This window comes from Staurois parvus, unplaced genomic scaffold, assembly GCF_062004578.1.
Source record: "Staurois parvus isolate SC_StPar_1 unplaced genomic scaffold, SC_StPar_1.0 ptg000719l, whole genome shotgun sequence".
Taxonomy (NCBI): domain Eukaryota; kingdom Metazoa; phylum Chordata; class Amphibia; order Anura; family Ranidae; genus Staurois; species Staurois parvus.
This window is the reverse complement of record NW_028318515.1, coordinates 2,522,874-2,544,721: the sequence shown is the minus strand read 5'-3', so window position 1 is coordinate 2,544,721 and position 21,848 is coordinate 2,522,874. Positions and strand designations below refer to the sequence as shown.

Genomic DNA, 21,848 nt, shown 5'->3' with positions numbered 1-21,848 from the left:
AGTCTAATGACAAATTTGGCAAGCTTACGGCTGGGACTACCACACTCCTCAATGTCCTATCAGCACCAACATTGATAATGTGTTTTTTTTTTTTCAAACACTTAGAGCTCTAACATCTTCTGGAAGCGATAGTACTTCATTTAAACATCATTTATACTTTGACTTGCTGTAAATCTGTAAAATGTACAGAAAGGGGAGACTTTTATAATGTTTGCTGGCTAAAATTTTACAACGGTTTTTATAATGTGTTGTAATATGTATTGCATTCGTTCAGTTCACGATGGTCTATGAACTGTATAGGTGTGTTATCCACTCACTGAGGTAGCTTTGTCATATATATATTCATTCATATGTATATATTCATTCATATGTATTTTATTTTTTTTCCTTTCTGGCTATAGCAAAGTACTTATTGGAAGTCGTCTTCTGTGACACCTGCAGTTTTGATTGCCATTTTCCTCTGCTGCTCCTTTCAGCTTGTCCGTTGTTTTCATTCTTTATAATGGGTATGTTCTTTACAGGAGAAGGAGCGCAACAACAGGCGCAAGAAGAAGAAAGCTGCACAAATGGAAGAGGAGGTCCCCTATGCACCGGCTGTTGAAGATGAAGAAATGGAAGCATCTGGGATTAGCGGCAATGAAGAAGAAATGGCAGAGGAGGGAGATAGTAAGATTTTCAGTTTTTTAAACTTTTCGTGTGGCCTAAAAACGTCCAGATAATCAATTTTTTTTTTTTTCATTTTAAAAGTATTTTTGATCGTTTTTTGTTACATTGAAAGTCTAAACTCAGAACAAAACAAACAACATAAATTTTAGAAATCGCAGCTTAGCAGCCCTTAGATGTGATGGCTTCATTAGTTTTCTTTTTGTAAACTAAGTACATTTTCTGCAAGTGCAGAAAAATACAGTATCTGTTGATTCTGATATTAATTCAGTGTGCTTGTAACTTCCTATATACAAAATTAAAATCTAAGTGATATCAGCTCTCACCACTTCTTTTCCTCCCAATATATTATGCAGATGAAGAGAAGGATAGGTGTTTGAAGTCCAAATCAGGAAAGCAGCTTAGGGTGACAGCATTGTCCATCCATACATATAGTACAGAGCGTGAGTGTTGTCATCTTTGGACAGTAAGTGCGTTACTGGCTGGTTTACTAGATGAAAATGAAGGTGAAAAAGGAGAACTAATGTGGCTTTATGTGTACGGACTGGTAAGCTGCAATATTTTACATTTTTGGGTTTGGATATACAGTACTTTAGGGTCAATTGATTGGAAGAAAGAAGAGTCTACTAGGGTAATGAAAGTTGTACTTCTAAATGTTAGACACATTGGGGACTCCCTGGAAACCGAAAGCTTACTGTGTCAGCATTTTGTGTTCCTATCACACCATTACATTGTTAACCTATTCACACCAGCTGTGACTGGACAGGACCAGTGTCATCACTTTCTATGCTACACCTCCTAAACATTTCTGTTCTTCAGTTGGGTCTGTCACTCAACAAGGGTGAGCAGACAGTGAGCAGTGGGAAACAAATCTTGATTACCTGCCTCCCTAGCTGTTTCCCTTTGTACCTACCTGGGGTGGAGTGGTTCTTTTTGGCCCAGTGATTTCCCCACTAGTGTTCACCACATAATAAATGGCCAGCTTGGTGGTCACAAGGAAACATACTTAAACATACATTGGGATGACCTGATTTATTTAATATAAAATCAGATTTATATGACATAGGTGTTAGATTTGTAGCATAAACTGCAGGTATAAATTAATTTGATGGTCATATTCCCAAATGATTTGAAGTTTGATGAGGATTACTATGTACATTCATGTTTGTTTTTCTATCAATAGCAGCAGTTAACAACAGTTCGGACACAGAGAGTGTTCCTTCACCAAGACAAGAAGCCAAAGAGAGCAAAGACAATGAGGCCAAGCCAACAATAGAGCCTGTGGTAGAAGGGGACAGTGAGGTGCCGGTAAATTCTGGTAACTCTGCTTCTCCACAATCTCAGGAACTTGCTGAAAGGACTAGTAATGGGGAGGAGACCAAAGAAGAGCCAGAGTTCAGTACAGTGAAAAAAGAGGAGGAGTGTGAGGGCAAAATCTATGAGCAACTAGGAACTAGTGAAATCAAACAGGAAGAACTGGAGGACTGCAAAGAGGGTGTGGATGAGAATCCAGAAGAGTCACCAAAGGAAGCAACAGAAGCACTACAAAAAGTAGAAAAGAAGCACAGCAAACATGGCGGAAAGACAAATACAGACAGTGACTCTAGCGCCACCTGCAGTGCAGATGAAGCTGAAGAACAGGATTCTTCTGACAAAAACAGGTAAAGGAGAACAATAGCAATTCCAGAGATCTGTAACAGTGAAAATGTTCTGCTACTATGTGACTTGTGTTCGTGTTAATGTTAACCTCTTGTGTGGTTGCAGAGAACTAGAAGCTGAGGGTTTGGCAACTTGCTTGACAAGTATAGTACATGCATTCATAGCTGTTGATATTGCTTTGTCATCAGAAATACATCAGGGAGGCCAGTAAATCTATACAGAATCTTTTAGACTGAGCATTCAACATCAAGTCTTTCTGCACTGCCCAGCCACTAGTCATCTCTGTTTGGCCATCTGCCTTTATTAGTGTGATTAAACACTCTATGCAAAATTACATTTGTCTTGGTATCTAAAGTAAGCATGTAATAAGAGAAACATATTCCTGGCTTTTATGCTGACATTGTTGCTTTAACAGTTCCTGAGTAACAGATCAGGAACAGAGTTGAGCTCTGGCATGTTCCGACACGCTACAGAACCCGCTTGAGCTATCCTGCCAGGAAGTTGTCACCGCAGACAGCCGATCATAAGTGATGAAGGCATTCCCCACCAAGTAGGCAATGGCTCCGCTGCCTACGAGAGAAGTATGGGAATAGTTTTTTTATTTTTTAAAATTATACTTACCTAGGTGGATGCAGCATTGATCCGATGCTGCATCTGTCCCCCCCAGCTGTGAGGGTGAGAACTGAGCAAGCAGACACAGCTGATTGCTCAGTTCTCCCTGCCATTCTGTGCAGAGAGTGATGACTGTCAGTCACCACTGTCTGCTCTGCCACCCCCCCAGCACTCACTGGAGCGCTTGTCTGTGGAGGAGGTAGCGGCTGGCCCAAGCTCTTAGTGGATCGCTGAAAGGCTGAGCCAGGTACCGGTCCAAACGTCTGGATGGATCCTGATTTTAGAGTTGGGATTTTTCCCCATCCTGGACCAGTTGAGTGATATCAACCAAGAGCATACTTTAGCCCGCTGACAGCTGAAAACGGATCACAGGAGTACAGAACAAGCTGCACTCCTGTGATCCACAGGAGAAGTACAGCCACAGGGGCTTTGGCTCTACTTCTCTATTAAGATTAGGATCCACAGCTTCCTTGCGGGATAGTTCAGGTGGGTTTGAACACCTCTGGGCTCATCCCTAATTGGAACAAGTATGCAAATGTTTGTAATTTGCATACTTGCTCCAGTTAAGGATGAGCTCAGAGGTGTCCAAACCCACCTGCGTTATCCCGCCAGAAAGCTGTGGATCCCAAGCCAGAAGTACTTACCTGCATGCTTGTTCTAGATCAAACAATCAAAGGTTTTTGTAACATGAAAATCATCACAACAGCCAGACAACTAGCATTTTTGAAAAGAGATGTCAGCGATGACAAACTTTGTTTTTCTCAGAAAAGCTTTCCTTGATAGCAGAGCATAACGTTTAAGGTGCCCTGTTAATTTAAATGAAGGAAAAGCCTGCTCTTGTGAAAGGTTTGTCTTGCAGTCTCTTCCATAACCTTGGTACTAGTATTATTGTTGTATATGCCCATTTTGCACAAAATGAATAGTAAATGTTTTATTGCTGTAGTTTGCATTTCTCAAATACTTCTGCCAGTACTTCTCCCTGTCTCTGTATTTTAACCATTATAATGAGGTTAACCCTTGCATAGGTCAGCAATCTGCCAGGTCATATTAGACCCAATCTGTTAATGGAGGGCAGTCAATATTCGTACTAATCCTTGCTTTTGTGGAATATAAGAAATCTCAGTCAGCATCTGACTTGCATGTGCAGTCGTTGCATGTCCTTCACATGATACAAAAGTTCAACTTCGGAATAGTAAATAGTAGTAGGTGAGACTTGTACAGGCATCAAGCTTGATGGAGGCTGTGTCAGGCCAGCTCTTACCAGAAGCTATTCTCTATTCTAATTCGGATGTTATTTTGATGGCAGAGAGGTGCACCTGTGTGCTGCAGCCTCTCTTTGGATTACAGCACTTTTTGTTTTCTGTGAAGCAGCCCAATTAGCTGACCTCATGAGAACAACATTTCACCTGCACCGTCTGTATGCCTGAAGTGAATTGCTTCCTCGAAAAGGGCTCTTCAGTTAAGTGTCTACTGGAAAGACTTTTTCCCAGTAATGACTGCTGCCTTATGTTCCGTACAATTCACCTTTGTTTGAAGGATCTATATTTGTAGACAGCCATATTTTAAGTGTTTGCTGGTTGCCGATAGGAAAAGATGATTTCCAGACACACTACTTAAAGGCTTAATAAATGTTTAGCTGACAATAGAGACAAACATTGTATCGAGGAATGATGTTCTGGGCTTGTTTGTGAAGTCTTCTCAGCTTGAAATTCTTCTATTACATAGAAATTTTTCGTCAGACTCCTTAGTGATTGGTGGCTCAAGTAGCTCCCCCTTTTTTTTTTTATCTACTCAAATTTTGGTGAGTTGTGCCGAAGGGAACCAATAGCCCCTCCAGGTGTTTGCTTGTAATCGCTTCCATCACAAGTACCAAAAATAACAAGAGGTTATTGTAAAGTAGTAGTTGGAGCAATGCAAATAATTATTTTATGCTCTATTAGTCTTTGGCTAAAAAAAAATATAAATGGCAAAAGAAACCAAAACACCCTCCAAAAATACTGTGAAGTACAACACTTTCATCCTTAAAGGGAAGCAAGTTGCAAATTCCTAATGTAAAAGAAGTATGTGTAGAATTTTCTTCTGCTAATGCAACCACCTTTATAAATAGGGCAGTTTTCTTAATTGCCAAAAACACCCATTTGTCACAGAAAACTAATGCAATAGCCATAAATTAGTCAAGGTCATGTGTTACCTGACAGCATGATCTGCTACATTAATGATACAGGTTGTATGCCCTTAGTGTTACAGAACATTCTTTTATAATAATTGTATTACAATTGAACAAAATGTAATGTGTTTTTACATCCGGGATGGTTTCCTTGTACTTTCCAATATATAGTAATTAGGTATGGCTGGTTTTGAAAGCCCAACTGCAGCCAAAACTGCTCCCATAGGGGAGACTTCCCCTCTTTTCCTGTCTATTCAATATCAGGGCAAGAAATTAATGGGAGTCACCAGTTTAGGAAGGCACAGGCATCAATACAGTTAACAAAAGTTTTGCCTTTCCCCACTTGTTTTGATTATTTTTGATTATTCCCCAATAATCTTCCCAATGGGGATACAGTACTGAAAATATGACAAAGGCACTTACTCTTCCTCACTCAATCCACAACTAAACTAAAAAATAGACTTGGCTAGAGATGAACTTTAACCACCTCCCGCCCGCCATGTAGTAATATGACAGGCGCAAGGTGGTTCTCTCGTTCTGGGAGGACGTCATATGACGTCCTCCCATTCTCACTGTGCATGCGCAGCTCAGGGAGCGCACAGCACGGCGATCGGCAGTGTGCTGTGTCCCTCGGACACAGCGGATCACCAATCACGGAAAGAGCCGAAGATTTCGGCTCGGTCATGTGATCAGCTGTGTCCAATCACAGCTGATCACATGTAAACAGGGAAATGCCGTTTATCTGCATTTCTCTCCTCTCGAGCTGTCACGCTGACAGCTCGAGAGGAGAGGAGAGCCGGTAATCGGCTTTCCACGGAGGGGACATGTGCACTGTGTGCCCTGATGACCAGTGTAGCCCCAGCAGTGCCACCTGTCAGTGTCCATCAGTGCCTTATGTCAGTGCTCATCAGTGCCTCGTGCCAGTGCCCATCAGTGCCACATCAATGCCACATATCAGTGCCTACCAGTGCACATCAATGCCACATATCAGTGCCCATCTGAGCTGCCTTTCAGTGTCACCCATCAGTGCCAGTCAGTCCCACCTATCAATGCCAATCAGTCCCACCTATCAATGCCAATCAGTGCCACCTATCAGTGCTGCCAATCAGTGCCACCTATCAGTGCTGCCAATCAGTGCCACCTATCAGTGCCAGTCAGTGCCACCTATCAGTGTGCATCAGTGCCGCCTATCAGTGCCTGTAAGTGCTGCCTAACAGTGCCTGTCAGTGCTGCCTATAAGTGCCAATCAGTGCCGTCTATTAGTGCCAGTCAGTGCTGCCTATCAGTGCTGCCTTTCAGTGCCCATCAGTGATGCCTGTCAATGCCCATCAGTGCCACCTACCAGTGCCTCCTCATCAGTGCCACCTATCAGTGTCCATCAGTGCAGCCTATCAGTGCCCATCAGTGCAGCCTCATTAGCGCACATTAGTGAAGGAGAAAAATCACTTATTTACAACATTTTATAACAAAAACTAAGAAAAAACATTTTTTTTTCAAAATTTTCAGTGGTTTTTGGCTTGTTTAAGAAAAAATAAAAAACCCAGAGGTGATTAAATACCACCAAAATAAAGCTCTATTTGTCACAAAAAAATGATAAACCTTTCATATGGGTACAGTGTTGTTTGACCGCGCAATTGTCATTCAAAGTGCGACAGTGCTGAGAGCTGGAAATTGGCCTGGGCAGGAAGGGGGTATAAGTGCCCTGTAGGCTAGTGGTTGAAGAATAACTCCACTAATTAGTTTATTGCATCTAAGCTGAGTTACTTATATAGTTTGGGTTTGTTTCTGGCTAGCTGGAAAATGTACTGGGGTACTTTCAGTATTATTTTTATATACAGTTTTCCCATGTCACTATCAATCATATTTATGTGCTACAACTAAGTTTTTCTGGCTTAGGAGATCAGCTAATCTACATATTAACAGCCTGCCTCGCATCTTTGTGAGTGCACCAATTTTAGTAAATCTACCCCAAGATGTCCTGCAGTCATTATTGAGTTCTCAGTCTTTTGGGTTATGTGACACTGGTCATCATTCAACTAAAAGTTGGGCTTTAGGCATCGCTACTATTAAAAACTGAGGTGTAAGCTTATAATACACTAGCTAATTTTCGCTATTATGACAAATTCAAACATTGTTGGACATATTTGAGAAATTCAGAAGAGAGGAAAGGGCTAAAAGTCACATTTTTGAGCAAAATAAATCTTCAGCAAGGAGGAGTTGCAACAAGAAATTGATTTCAAATGAACCCGATTTCAAATGAACCCAACAGCTTTTATCTAAATCCCAAAAAATTGCCTGCTCATGATCAGCTAAACGCTAAGATCTACACGAGGCAATTATTAGTTGCTCAGTAAAACCAGCATCTCACTAAAAGTAGTGATCATACACTAAACAGATGGCACAAATAACTTCCTTTGTAAACTATGATAGAAGTATGTAATAGAAATATTACAGTACACCTCCCCACCTCAAATGATATAAGGAAGAGGGGTTTTGTAGTCCAGTAGAGCAGAACTGAAGCAGGATGACAACACTGCTCCTGAATTCATTGTATCAATAGCAGTGCTTCAGCTCAAACAGGAATTCAAGGGCTCACTGGATCTCTAGCAGGATCAGCATGGATGTTTTTGTACTCGCAGCTTTTATAAAAGAGACAACTGCAGAAATATACTGAATATTTTTTTTTTCTGCTGAGACATACAGCTCAGCATAAACGAATACACCAAGTAAGATTTTAATCAATATCTCAATGAACACCACAACAATTCCCAAAATTTTGACAAAACTGAGTTTTATAGAACATTTGTTTAGCTCATTACATGAATGTAACGTTAACAATATCTTAGCTTACAAAATCTTTACTCATCTTTTACTCCAATTAGTTGATGCAAAAATGAATACACCCCAGAAAAAAAACTGCTACATCTAGTATTTTGTATGACCCCCCCCCCCCTCCATGATCTGTAAGGACAGCACCAAGTCTAGGCCCGGAATGAGCCAAGTTGGCGACATATTGCAACATCTATCTTTTTCCATTCTTCAAGAACAACCTCTTTTAGAGCCTGGATGCTGGATGGAGAGTGATGCTCAACTTGTCTCCTCAGAATTCCCCATATGTGTTCGATTGGGTTCAGATCTTGAGATTGAATCACTTTCACCCTGTTCTTTTTCAGAAATGCAGCAGAGGCCTTAGATATGTGTTTTGGATCATTGTCATGTTGGAAAAGTGTATGACCAAGGGCACAGAGTGCTGGTAGCATCTTCTGTTTCAATATAGAGCAGTACATCTGTGAATTCATGATACCATAAATGAAATGCAGCTCCCGGAGACCAGGAGCACTCATACAGACCCACAGAAGGACACTGCCACTGCCATTTAATTGTAGGCATTTTTCTTTGTACTCCTCACCGTGCGGGCTGCATTTTCCAAAGAAGTGCAGGGACTTCTTCCCTGCGTGTCACGGGCAATGGGCTCTCATGCCCGTGAAAAACGCGGCCTGCACGGCCGCATAGATATGAACTGGGGGTGAAATTTAGCTTTCCTTCTAAGAATTTCATTGGGGGTGTATTCATTTTTGCAAAATGGTCTTGTATGAATTTGTTAGGAAAAAGTACTTTTGTGTGTGTAAATTAACAAATCTTGTTTGCAATCAATGGCCTGAATTTGCAGGAATATTTTGTAGTAGAAAATGTTGATTCTGAAAGGAAAGTAAAGATTTTCTGACAAATCTGTTGGGGAGTACTCATTTATGCTGAGCACTGTATACTTTATTCTTTCATGATCACACAGTCCTTTAATCGAGAGTGAATGATTGCTACCTCATGCTACTTGTGTAGCTTACACCACAAGAAGCTATTTGTTCTATCTGCTTAGGGATTGATTTTTACTGTAGTGATTAAGCTATGAAGAGTTTTTTTAGCTCTTGCAGATTTTCCAAGCCAAGTGCAGCAGAGAAAGAACGGCATTAATTGCCAATTATTAAAAGAAAAAAAAAATCTGAAAAGTGTGCTTAAACAAACAAAATATAGGCAGATTTTAACAATAGCTTACATTTTATCCTGTGTAGGTTCTATAAGCAAGCCGTTATATGCTGTGTTCTTTTTACATGCTGTTCTGCTGTCATCCTGTGTTATTTGCTAAGAGACCATGGTGTAGAAATGGTTACCTCCTTAATAAGTAGTGATTAACCTGCGTGTGAATAAAATGACTGACCTTTTTGTTGTGTGTACACAGGCTGCTGTCTCCCCGGCCCAGTTTGCTAAACACAGGCAATGACATGCGTGTGAACTCCTCGCTTCAGAAACCAATGGACCTGAAACAACTAAAGCAGAGAGCGGCTGCTATTCCATCCATAGTAAGTGTCTGCAGGGGAAAGGTTCCACTCACGTGACTTTGTTTACTCTTCTTGGTACTCCTAGCAAATATAGACATTTGTGTGTAGCTGCAGTTTAATTGAGGGGTTTAGTCAGTGCAGCTTTGAGAAGAAGAAATCAAGCTGTTATTTTTGAGAAAGCATTTAGTTTCTTTAAGATTTATGGAGCTCAACTGTAAAGGCTGAGTTTACCTTTGTGAAAAAAAAAAATAAATGCACGTTTGGAAAAGAATGCATTTATAATTTTGTCAGAGCATTGCACCTGTGATCAGTGGATCATAGGTGCAATGTCAGGCTCCTGCACACACTGCCTAAAGCTCTCTGAAGACAGTTCCTGTGCTGCAGGCACTTTGAATGAACTATGAATATGCTGTGCTGAGGCTTGCAGTTCATTGATACTAGAAATCCCTCTGCTGTAGTTGAATGATGCAGCTGTGCAGGTGAAGCCCTGCACAGCCACTCTGTTTCCAAAATGCGATAGTGGGTAGAGGAGAAGATCCCCCGCCAGCTGTCACAGAAAGGGGAATTGTGAAGCAGGAGGCTGATGCAGAGGAGCATTTTATATCATAAATATGAGTGTAACATTTAGCATGCTCCTAAAGGTGAACTCATTTAAGGTGGTTTTCTACCTTTTACAAATTTGTTCTCGTTAACGGACTTTTTTTGTATTGTTTTTGTGTACTCCACGTAGCTTAAGAGTTTGGGTACCTGGGCGTTTTTCCTCATTTGATTTGTTTGAAAAGCAAATCAAACGCAGGTCAGCAAATTCCTTTTTTTTTTTTTTAAACTTTCATTTCATTTTCTCCAGCAAAGCTTAAAGTATGGTTAACAAAAATACTATTTCCAATGCTACAAAGTAACATATAGCAATGCCGTTCAGGTGGGAATACATGTACAAAAATCACAACTTAGCCAAAACAACATAGTAAGTCAAAATGATTATTTCTGAATATGAGGCGGTACATAGGTAAAGATCCAATGAAACATTGCTTAAGATGAAAAGGCTAATTTTCCAAAAAATTGTGTAGGGGTCCAGGATGACCCCAAAACTGAGAGGAAGAAAATAGAGAAAAGAGGTTGGGAAAGTAAAGGAGGGGGGGGGGGAGAGAGACTGGAGTCCACAGAAAGAACTAAGAGTAGCTCCTCTTATTGAGGTGAGGCCTGTGTGATAAGGGTGGAAAGATGTGTGGTGTAGTCTTGGGTGTATTGGAAATTGTGCCAATAATACCACCTTTTATGAAAGTGCTCATCTTTACGTTTCAGGACCACCATCAGGCATTCCATATCATTGATTTCATTTACCACTGCTATCCATTAACCACTTGCCACTGGGTCTGTACGTCTCCATTTTTGCAGGATACATACCTTGGTGGCATTAAGTGAATCAGGAGGGATCTCCTGTATCAGGAGTAGAGAGATATGTAATAGGTATGTCTCTAGACGAGCTTCTAAAGATATCCATGAGTTTATAGGTCAGCCGTGAAATATCTTCCCAAAAGGGACATATATAAGGGCATGACCAAAAGATGTGAAGAAGGGTACCAGTGTTGGCATCGCCAATATAAAGGGGAAACCAAGGGGAATATTTTATGAAGAAGAGTAGGTGTCCTATAACAGCATGTCAACCATTTTATATACCTACTCTTGATATCTGCTGGAGGGGGAGGACCGATGGGCAAAGAAGAAAACATTGTCTCTCTGGTAATTTGTCAGGAAATCACTGTATTAACATCAAGGAGGCCAGGATCTAAGTTATGGCACATGATGGAGGATCAGTGAACACTTTATTGTTGATACAGAAGAACTCTGATCTGAGCATTTCTGGGTTTTTGGCTGTTGGATTTGGGCCACCTGTGTCAGGAATATAAACAAATTGAGTACTATCTGTACTTGATTTGTTTATAAGTAATGCGCTACTCCAATAACACAAAAAAAAGGCATTTCAAACTTGGGGGGGGGGGGGGGGAGCCTGCTGGCCTTCATGGACATAGGTGGTGAGTGCAAGAGGTGGTTTCCCAGAGTTGCAAGCTTGAATTTTGTTCCCTACCACCTCCTTGTTTTCTAACATTTTATTTCCCTGTAACCCGTTATCGCCTTGTCAATTCCCAATCTAGTATTTTCTGTACTCTTGGGTGAAGGTGTCTTTGTCCCAGTCATTACAGCGGAACATTTTGCTCCTGCCTGTTCACTGTTGCAGAAACCAAAGGGGGCAATCATCTTGTTTCCGACCTCAAGGCCTCATATGCTTACATTCATGTCCAAAAATTCCTGATGGAATCAACGAGATCCGTTATCACCTCTCTATATGAGGGGAACATCCTGGTCTCAGTGGACATAAAGGATACCTACTTACATGTACCCATCTTTTCAGCACATCAGTACTTTATGCAATTTGCAGTGGAGCCTCTGAATTACCAGTTTGCTGGCCTTCCATTCAGCCTGTCCTCTCCACTTTCCATGTCCACCAAGGTGCTGGCTCCAGTGTTGTCCCTCTTACACCCTTACCCCACGGTATTCTTCTAGTGGCCAAGTTAGATAATCTCCTCTTGATGGAGCAGTCAGAGAGGTCTCTGCAGGACAATATGTCCTTACTATCCAAATGTTACAGAGCTTCAGATGGATTCAGAACCTCCGGAAGTCGTCACTGGTCCTGACTCTGCGCTTGAAATTTCTGGGGCTGCTCCTGAATACTTACTGAACCAGGGTGTTTCTTCTTTATAAGAAACTTCAGTCCCAGGTTTGTGTATTTCACTCGAGGAGCCATCTGACTGTCCACTTCTGCATGAAGGGCTGATGGTAGCCTCCTTTGAGGCAGGTCTCTTTGCCCAGTGCCATTCCAGAAACCTGTGATGAGGTATTCTGTCATCATAGGACAAACTTGTCCAGTCTCTAGTCAAACCAATTCATAGGACACCAAGGACAGTGGAGTCTTTGACTTGGTGTCTTTAGGGTCCTACTCTGATGTCAGATAAATTATTCCTTAGAGTATTCTGGAAAATCTTGAGAGCAGAGTTCTGTCCACTCTGGGGACCAAGGGACTTGGTCATATGTGAAATATGGTCTTCTGACCAATATCTCAGAGTTTTGGGGAATTTGTCTCTTTGGCATTGGGTTGACTTAATGTTCGGTCATCTGCTCTGGACTTGTTACTTCAAAAGAGGTAGAGAAAATCTTGCCTTGGACAAAACGTCATGTGCCATCCTTTTCCACCATATACATCCCCAGTGAGCCCATTAGCAGGCAGATTTTCTTCAGCTTGTTTCTAATTCCACCATTTCTAGGTGGCTCGGACAGACCAGTGTTCAGACTTTTGGTCTCAAGGATTGGGTTTCCCCCATTCCTCACTGCACCAGGACTGTGTGTGCTTTCTGTGCCTTTCGTCATTAGGTCTCTGTTTCCCAGGTTTTACATACCATTGCTGGATGTGCGAGCTGTTCCAAGTTATTCAGTTACAGTTTCCCTTCAAGGTTCTGATACCCTTTTCAAAAGGGTCCCCATAGGGACAACCAGTCTCTGGCTGCACTCTTGCCAGGTGATTTAGGCAGCTACTCATTCAAGCTCTTAAGAACGTACTTTATCTGTGTTGCAAAGCAGCACTTCCATGTTTCTTGCCTAGGAGACACATAATTAATTATGATACAAGAGGGTCTTACTGCTGCCTACAGGAAAGGAGACACTAGCAAAACAAGCTGTTAGCAAGATATAACCCCTCCCACTCTCATCAAACTCTATTTTTGTGGAAAGGGGAGTGTGAGGTGTTGTATCTTGCTAACATCTTGTTTTGCTAGTGTCCTATCTCCTGTAGGCAACAGTATAACCCTCTTGTATCAGAATTAACCGTGTGTCCCCTAAAAAAAACTCCCAGAAAAGGATTTTTTGTTAAGTACACAAATCCATTTTTTCATTATATCACAGGTGCATGCTTGACATATTTGGTAACTATTTACTCCACACAGTTTAAAATTTAAATATCTTGCAAACAAAAAGAGAATTATATTGTATTTGTGTGCACTTTTAGCTTATTTTCTACTGAAAATATAGATTTGAAAAACAGTTGTGTATATATTCTGCAACTTAAAACAGAAGTATGGCCAAAGCTTTTTTGGTAGTACTTCTCATGTGGGTCACAGGAGTGTACTTGTGCTTTCCTGTGATCCAGAATCTACTGACAGTGGGCTAAAGCCCCCTGTTGACCGATGTCCCAGAGCCGCTTCAGGCTCTGGAAGGATCCCAACAATAAATGCTTTTTTGCCTTAATCGTCCTTTTAATCCCTACAAGGAATTCCATATAATAGCAGTTCTTCTCGCTCTGCCTCCACTGAGGCAGATTTCTATGACAAGGCAGAACTTGCTCAACATTGCTTTGCCAAAGAATTAACAATGGTCACCAGAGTAGAGTCACTGAGCTCTGCTCCTAGCACTTTCATTGTGACTTTGCTCGTTATTAGAAGCTTGATCACAGCAATCTATCTGTGCAATCAATGCTGATGGGCGCATTCAAGTAAAAGTAGAGTGTTTACATTTGTACCCTAATGCACTATTGCGCCACATGTCTGGTTCAGTTGTCTTTTAGGGTACCCTTGTTATGGAAGAGTTCAGGAATTGCCCATAAATGCAGATGAAAAAATGCTAACACTATATTGAAAAGCATACATTTCTCCCCTTCAGCATATGCTGAGGGAGGCCACTCTCATGTGAACAAGCACTAAAGTGTAAAAATATATGAGCCAGGTTTAAGTTTTAGGACCGTATGTATATGTGTGTACGGCACCGTATATTGATGTGCATGTCAGCGCAATCAGATGACGCACAGCAAGGCCTCTCGTGCAAGAGCTGTTCTGCTTGTCAGATTCTAGTTATCATTAACGGTACTCACCTGTTTGAAGCAGTCAAACAACCTGTCTTTTCCTTTTAATATCTACCCAATGATTTGCTCATCCATGTAAATGTTGTAGAAAGTGCTGTATTTTAGTATATTTTAGAATTCTATATTATACACATTTTGGAATACTTACACAGAGGTGTTTTTTTAAGCACTAAAATGAGTGTTTGTCCCATGCCATATAGTATGGGGCCTTTACTGAGTACATGGATAGAGACTCATTTGCTGCATGTAAATCAGATTTCTTGAGCTTTACAAAGTCAGTGATAACTTTGGCCAACACAGTCATATTTGGTATGTGGCTATGGGAAAAAAACACCTTCAATTATTATCTTGAAAAAGAATTCCTTTTACATACATTGACACTTATAAACTTATAATTAAAATCATGTACAGGTACCTGTGTTAGTAAGTTTATAGTCTTGGGCTATTTATTTTGCATTTACCCACTGGGAGGTGAGATTTATTAAAGAATGTCATGATGTGTTTGTGTCCCGGTGTAATTACTTAAGCACATGGTCTGCATAAGAAATGGCTAGGATCATTTTAATCTCTATCTGAGGCACAAACAGAGCTCTATAATAAAAGGTGGTGAACATGGGATCCATTTCTGTTTCGGTGTTGAATACATTTGCATTTAACTGTTTATGGATCTATGCATGATGAGGAGTGATATTCTGAAAATTACCTTTAGGTATTTCCCAGCTTTATAACCTCATCTTTCCATTTCCTTCGGTTCCTCCTTATAAAGTGGATGCAAAAATGATTAAGGTGTGCCAATCGGCATTAGTTGCTTCTGAGATGTATTACTTTGAGACAGTGGTGGCATCCACTATTGTAATTGCTTTGCAATATCTATTAGCTTCCGTTTGTGGCAGTGGTTTAGGAAGTGAAGGGAAATCTCCCTAATAGGACACAACAACCAATGGGGTTACAACCCTCCTTTACTCTATTTAATATGAAAAAAAAAGAGTTCTGTCTTTAGCTCCACTTTAAAACGGAATGATACTTCCATCCACTCCAGTGTTTCGGTGCCCTGGAGCTTCCTGCTGGCCGCTGACATCTTCGACTAGTCAGTTTCTGGGTACCAATTTTTGTTAGTGTTCAATGGCTAGGCCAAGATGACATCATACCAGTACAGGCATGGGTATTCATTCATCTTGGCATTGCTGAAATTGTACACTGTTTGCCAGATTATTTCCCCTAAAGTTCCACTTTAAGCTCCCATCTTCACTCTAAAGCATACAGAGCTCTATTACTTTCCTCAGTGCTGTCAGTCCCCATTGCCCAGTTAGAGGATGATATTGCTCACCGCACATGTGCAGTAGAAGGCAAAGTAAACAGTCACTTTTCTGGAACCAAGAATCATATTACATACCCTGCACGGTATTGTGAATATGGTGCCCAGTGTACATCAGCCATCAGCATTTTATATGTAAAAACTGACTCCTGTCCTGTTACAGCTTTATTTATGGTGTTTGGAATCAATCTCTTCAATTGTGTTTCCACTTTTGCTCTCAATTTTGAAGAAACTCCACTGTGTTGTGTGTTCCCACACAGCATACATAAAAAATATTTCTTCCCTCTCTAAGGGTTTGTTTAGAGCAGGCCTCAAGTAGACTGCAAGCTACTCTGAACAATTTAAATTAAGAGGAAACTCAGTCTGTCCCCACTGAAAAAGAAGGAACAAACTGCACTGCGTCCCCCCTCCTTAACATACAATAAAGAAAGGCAGCTTCTAGATCTTTAACCCTTTGTTAGCACAAATCTAGTTTACAACTGATAATGGGATCTGCCAGCACACAGGCTTAATTGTGGTAAGCATTACATCCCTAGCCCCGCTGCATAGCAGATGAAAACTTCAGTTTTCGAGTTTACAGAAAAGAACAGGTAAAATGGTAGGCAGCATTTTTTATTTGTTATTATGCTATGCGAATGAGAACATGCAACTATTATAACGTGGAAATGCATTTTAGGCAGGGTCTCGGCTGCTTTGTATTCTGCTGGGCTTTACTGCACCATCATGCATTTGTTGTCTGTACAAACATTTACTAAAAACAAACCTCAGAGGTGAAGAAAAGTAGTCTTCATATATCGAGATTTGTGCAATGACTGTAGTCTATAGGCACATCCAGAGGATCATACATCCAAACTCTTTCTCAGCACTTCAATAGCCCTTTATTCAAATTTCTGAACATAACAGCACATTCCAGCAACCAATTAATGAAGACATGTTATAGAGGAGGCAATAGTACAGCACAGCAACAATGACACTACATCTACTACTGCATTCTATTATGCCTCTTTAAGTGACAAAGAAAAATGCACACATGCACCTGTTTGTATACAATTGCTTGCATTAGTAACATAATATAACCCCAACAGAATATATTAATGAAAATGTTCTTACAAATTATGTATATCAGTTTTATTAGTTTACGGTCACATGTACAAAACGTCTTAGCACCTTCCCATATGATCCACCAACAATGTTAGATTTTTTTTTTTTTTATCTATTTATGTGGCATGAATACACATGCATTACACCATGGTTCACTTGGCACACAAATTGTTTTCCCATTTAGAAGGACATATCTTTTATATGGTTGCTAGAGTTCCATGAAAATCACACCCACTTCACGATATTTCTGTGTGTAATCAGCTAATGCATAGTCCACAAAGAAAGTAACTATTCATTGAGAATAGATGCATTTGTTAAGTGGAAGAGGCAAGCATTTCTGACCTAGCCTAAGCTAGTTTGTCAGTCCCACTGTTTCTGATCACAGATTACCCATGACTCTGACAGGCAGACAAATGTGGAAAAAAGTATGTGGGTATTCATTCTCCATGTGTCAGGTTTGAACTAGTAAATCTGGCCATACACTATGTGAATGTCCTCTGTTCTTTATGAAGCAGTAGAAATGTATTATGTGGGTGGCCCTGACAACCTTTGATTGAAAAATCAAAGATGCTGGAAGAAATATTTTTGGCTGAACAGCAGCTGCATCCAGTTCGGGTATTCTGCCAGCTGGCTGCAGTTGCTCTCAGAATACATGAGGCACAACAAGAGATTCATCAATTCATGCTGTACAGTGGGGATGGAGGAATCTGTTAAGTTTTTTTGTTTAGTCATTCTCTTAACAGTGTATGGCCAGCTTTAGAAATGCTCTGGTCTCATAATACAAAAGGGGCATTCTCTCTTTATTTCTTTATTGTCCTTTATGTAAGTTGTACTATAATTTAACATGTAGCAGAGAATAGGAATACCGACGTTGTTAAAAGAGAAGTTTGGGAATTATAAAAAAACAAACAAGCAAACATACATGCTCACCTAGGTGGATGCTGCATTTGTCTCCTGCCACCTTCAGTAATCAGAGAGCGGTGACTGTCAGTCACTGGCTCTCTGCTCTGCCCCTCCAGTACTCAGTGGCCTGTGGAGGAGGCAGGAGCGGTTGGCTCAGACTCTCAACAGCTCACTGAGAGGCTGTGCCAGACGCTGGTCCAGGCATCTGGGTGGATCCCAACATTAAAGTCAGGATCTCTCCAAAGTCTGGACCCAGGTCAGTGACGTCAGCCGACAGTGGACTTTAGCCAACTGTCAGCTGAATGCGGGTCACGGGTGCAGAACGAAGTGCCCTTTTCTTGTCCCCAGGTGAAATAGGGCCAAAAGAGCTTTGATCCTACTTTTCCTTTAATGGGTATATTTAATGATTTCACTGTTTCTCCGTTTAAAATCCATATATTGATTTTTGCCTCAGACTGGGATTCTCTAATAGTTATTATTTTTCAGATATCCGAATGCATCTCAGACACTGTTCCTCAGAATGCTTCTGTAAAACCTCATCATGCTTTGGCCCTTTACCAAGAACAGATCACCAAGGCACATGAGTCTGCCCTGGATGGACAAACCGCAGCTAAACAACCTCCATCTCATCTGCTACCTGACAAAGAGCAAGAGACAATCAGTAGCCCAACAGGGAAAGCTGTCGATAAAGAAGGTAGGTATCTCACAAACCAGCTAGCACCCTATACCCTTCTTCTTTTTTTACAGGCACAGGTATGCAGTCTATTGAGTTGTATGTGTGCAACCAGAGACTTTCAGGGAATTGACATTCTTTCTTCATATTAATCCCCATGTTACTGCCTGTTGTAAACTTTATAAGTAGACAGCAATAGTTTTATTTGTTTTGGGGTTTTTTTCACAGTTTTGGAGAATACAGTTGTATCCTAGATCCATGAAACTGTAGCTAGATTTATATTTGTGTCTCTGGTGTAACAGATCAGTAACATAGGATGTATAAACAGTTTTTGCCCATAAATAACATTAGTCAGCACTGGTGCTCACTTAGTTGTATGCTTTATTATTTTTATTACACGTTAAATAAAATTTATATCCGTAAGCATTTTAGTTAAACTGTGTGTCATCATCGGTGGTCATTTTGATTAGCTCTTAGCTTTCCTAGAGCATTTCAGTCCCTGATAGTGCAACTGAAGCAAACAATCAACTATGAATGGAAAGGCACTGTCAAAAGATCTCCAGGATAAAATTGTGGACAGGCACAAGTCAGAAGATCGATACAAACCATTTCAAAGGGTTTATCAATGCCTAGATGCACAGTGAATCTATCATTAAGAAGTGGAAGGTATTTGGTACAACAGAGACCTTCCCTGGATCACGGCGTTGCTCCAAACGGATTGAAAGAGCCAGGAGGAAACTGGTCAGAGATGCAGGAATTTATGACAAAGCGTGGTCATTGTGTGCATGTGACAACAAAATCACAAATTCTCCACAAATGTGGCTTGTATGGGAGGGTTGCAAGAAACAAGTTATGCCTCAACACTAAACAATATGTCTAGCGGAAATACAATACAGCTCACCATCCAAATAACACCATTCCTACAGTAAAGCATGGAGGTGGTAATATCCTGTTATATAGGTCTTTCTCTGCAGCAAGGACTGGAGCACTTGTCAGGATAGAAGGGAAAATGGATGGGCAAAAGTTGTCAATTGGAAGAACGTTTACCTTCCAACATGACAATGACACAAAGTACACAGCAAAATGGCCACACAGTGGTTGAAAGAGAACAAAGGTGAATGTCCTTGCATGGCCTAGTCAGAGCCCAGACTTAAATCCCATTGAAAATCTGTAGAAAGACTTGAAGACTGCAGTGCAGAAACGGTCCCATCAAATTTAACTGAACTTCAGTAGTTCTGCAAAGAGGAGTGGGCAAATATTGCAAAGTCTAGACGTGCAAAGTTACTACAGATGTATCCCAACAGACTAAATGCTGTAATTAAAGCAAAAGGTGGTTCAACAAAATACTGACACAAGGAGGTGATCCTTTTTCCAACTCAGTGATTCTGTTTTTTTTTTATTTTTTTTCTCACATGTTGGTGTTATATCTTTCACTTGGATGTTTAAAGGTTGCACTGAGTAAATACAGCTGGATAAAACAAAAGCTCTGTCTTCATTTGAGGCTGCAAAGCAACAAAATATTATTTTAAGGGGGGAGGGGTGATTCTTTTCTATACCCACTGTATATCTGAATGTATACCTACTTCTGTGTAGAGCTAGGTCATATATCGTGTGTGTGTGCACTGCAATGTAAAGTAGTGAGTGTACAGCTTGTATAACAGTGTAAATTTGCTGTCCCCTTAAAATAACTCAACACATAGCCATTAATGTCTAAACCGCTGGAAACAGAAGTGAGTACACCCCTAAGTGAAAATGTCCAAATTGGGCCCAATTAGCCATTTTCCCTCCCCAGTATCATGTGACTTGTTAGTGTTACAAGGTCTCAGGTGTGAATGGGGAGCAGGTGTGTTAAATTTGGTGTTATCGCTCTCACTCTCATATACTGATCACTGGAAGTTCAACATGGCACCTCATAACAAAGAACTCTCTGAGGATCTGAAAAAAGAATTGTTGCTTTTTATAAAGATGGCCTAGGCTATAAGAAGATTGCCAAGACCCTGAAACTGAGCTGCAGCACGGTGGCCAAGACCATACAGCGGTTTAACAGCACAGGTTCCACTCAGAACAGCCCTCGCCATGGTTGACCAAAGAACTTGAGTGCATGTGCTCAGAGTCCTGTTCAGAGGTTGTCTTTGGGAAATAGACGTATGAGTACTTCCAGCATTGCTGCAGAGGTTGAAGGGTTGGGGGGGCCAGCCTGTCATTGCTCAGACCATACGCCGCACAGTGCATCAAATTGGTCTGCATGGCTGTCGTCCCAGAAGGAAGCCTCTTCTAAAGAAGATGCACAAGAAAGCCCGCAAACAGTTTGCTGAAGACAAGCAGACTAAGGACATGGATTACTGGAACCATGCCCAGTGGTCTGATGAGACCAAGATAAACTTATTTGGTTCAGATGGTGTCAAGCGTGTGTGGTGGCAACCAGGTGAGGAGTACAAAGACAAGTGTGTCTTGCCTACAGTCAAGCATGGTGGTGGGAGTGTCATGGTCTGGGGCTGCATGAGTGCTGCCAGCACTGGGGAGTTACAGTTCATTGAGGGAACCATGAATGCTAACATGTACTGTGACATACTAAAGCAACGCATGATCCCTTCCCTTCAGAGACTGGACCGCAGAGCAGTATTCCAATATAACAACCCCAAACACACCTCCAAGATGACCACTGCCTTGCTAAAGAAGCTGATGGTAAAGGTGATGGACTGGCCAAGCATGTCTCCAGACCTAAACCCTATTGAGCATCTGTGGGGCATCCTCAAACGGGAGGTGGAGGAGCACAAGGTCTCTAACATCCACCAGCTCCGTGATGTCGTCATGGAGGAGTGGAAGAGGAATCCAATGGCAACCTGTGAAGATCTGGTGCTCAAGAGGGTTAAGGCAGTGCTGGAAAATAATGGTGGCCACACAAAATATTGACACTTTTGGCCCAATTTGGACATTTTCACTTAGTGGTGTACTCACTTTTGTTGCCAGTGGTTTAGACATTAATGGCTGTGTGTTGAATTATTTTGAGGGGACAGCAAGTGTACACTGTTATACAAGCTGTACACTCACTACTTTACATTGTAGCAAAGTGTCATTTCTTCAGTGTTGTCACATGAAAAGATATAATAACATATTTACAAAAATATACACTGGGCAGCACAGTGGCTAAATGGTTAGTACTTCCGCCTGGCAGTACTAGGGTCGTTGGTTCGAATCCCAGCCACGGCACCACCTGCCTGGAGTTTGCATGTTCTCCCTCTGCCTGCGTGGGTTTCCTGCGGGTACTCCGGTTTCCTCCCACATTCCAAAGACATGCTGGTAGGTTAATTGGATCCTGTCTTAATTGGCCCTAATATGTGTATGAGTGTAAGTTAGGGACCTTAGATTGTACGCCCCTTGAGGGTTAGGGACTGATGTGAAAGTACAATATATATATGAGTGTGTGTGTAAAGCGCTGCGTAAATTGACAGCGCTATATAAGTACCTGAAATAAATAAATAAAATGTGGGAGGTGTACTCACTTCTGTGAGATA

At 41.2% G+C, this 21,848-nt stretch overlaps 1 protein-coding gene across 21 annotated transcripts in view; it reads left to right on the top strand.

Moving 5' to 3' along the window:
• The window catches only part of NCOR2 (nuclear receptor corepressor 2), a 708,717-nt gene that overhangs the window by 598,295 nt on the left and 88,574 nt on the right, over nucleotides 1–21,848 (top strand). For 20 of the 21 annotated variants that reach the window (XM_089653704.1, XM_089653697.1, XM_089653690.1 and 17 more), the window contains 4 exons: nucleotides 522–666; nucleotides 1,847–2,324; nucleotides 9,336–9,456; nucleotides 18,147–18,354. In XM_089653704.1, the coding sequence (XP_089509830.1) occupies nucleotides 522–666; nucleotides 1,847–2,324; nucleotides 9,336–9,456; nucleotides 18,147–18,354 (952 nt within the window). The remainder of the gene's footprint in view (nucleotides 1–521; nucleotides 667–1,846; nucleotides 2,325–9,335; nucleotides 9,457–18,146; nucleotides 18,355–21,848) is intronic. The other variant, XM_089653691.1, reaches the window with a different exon arrangement.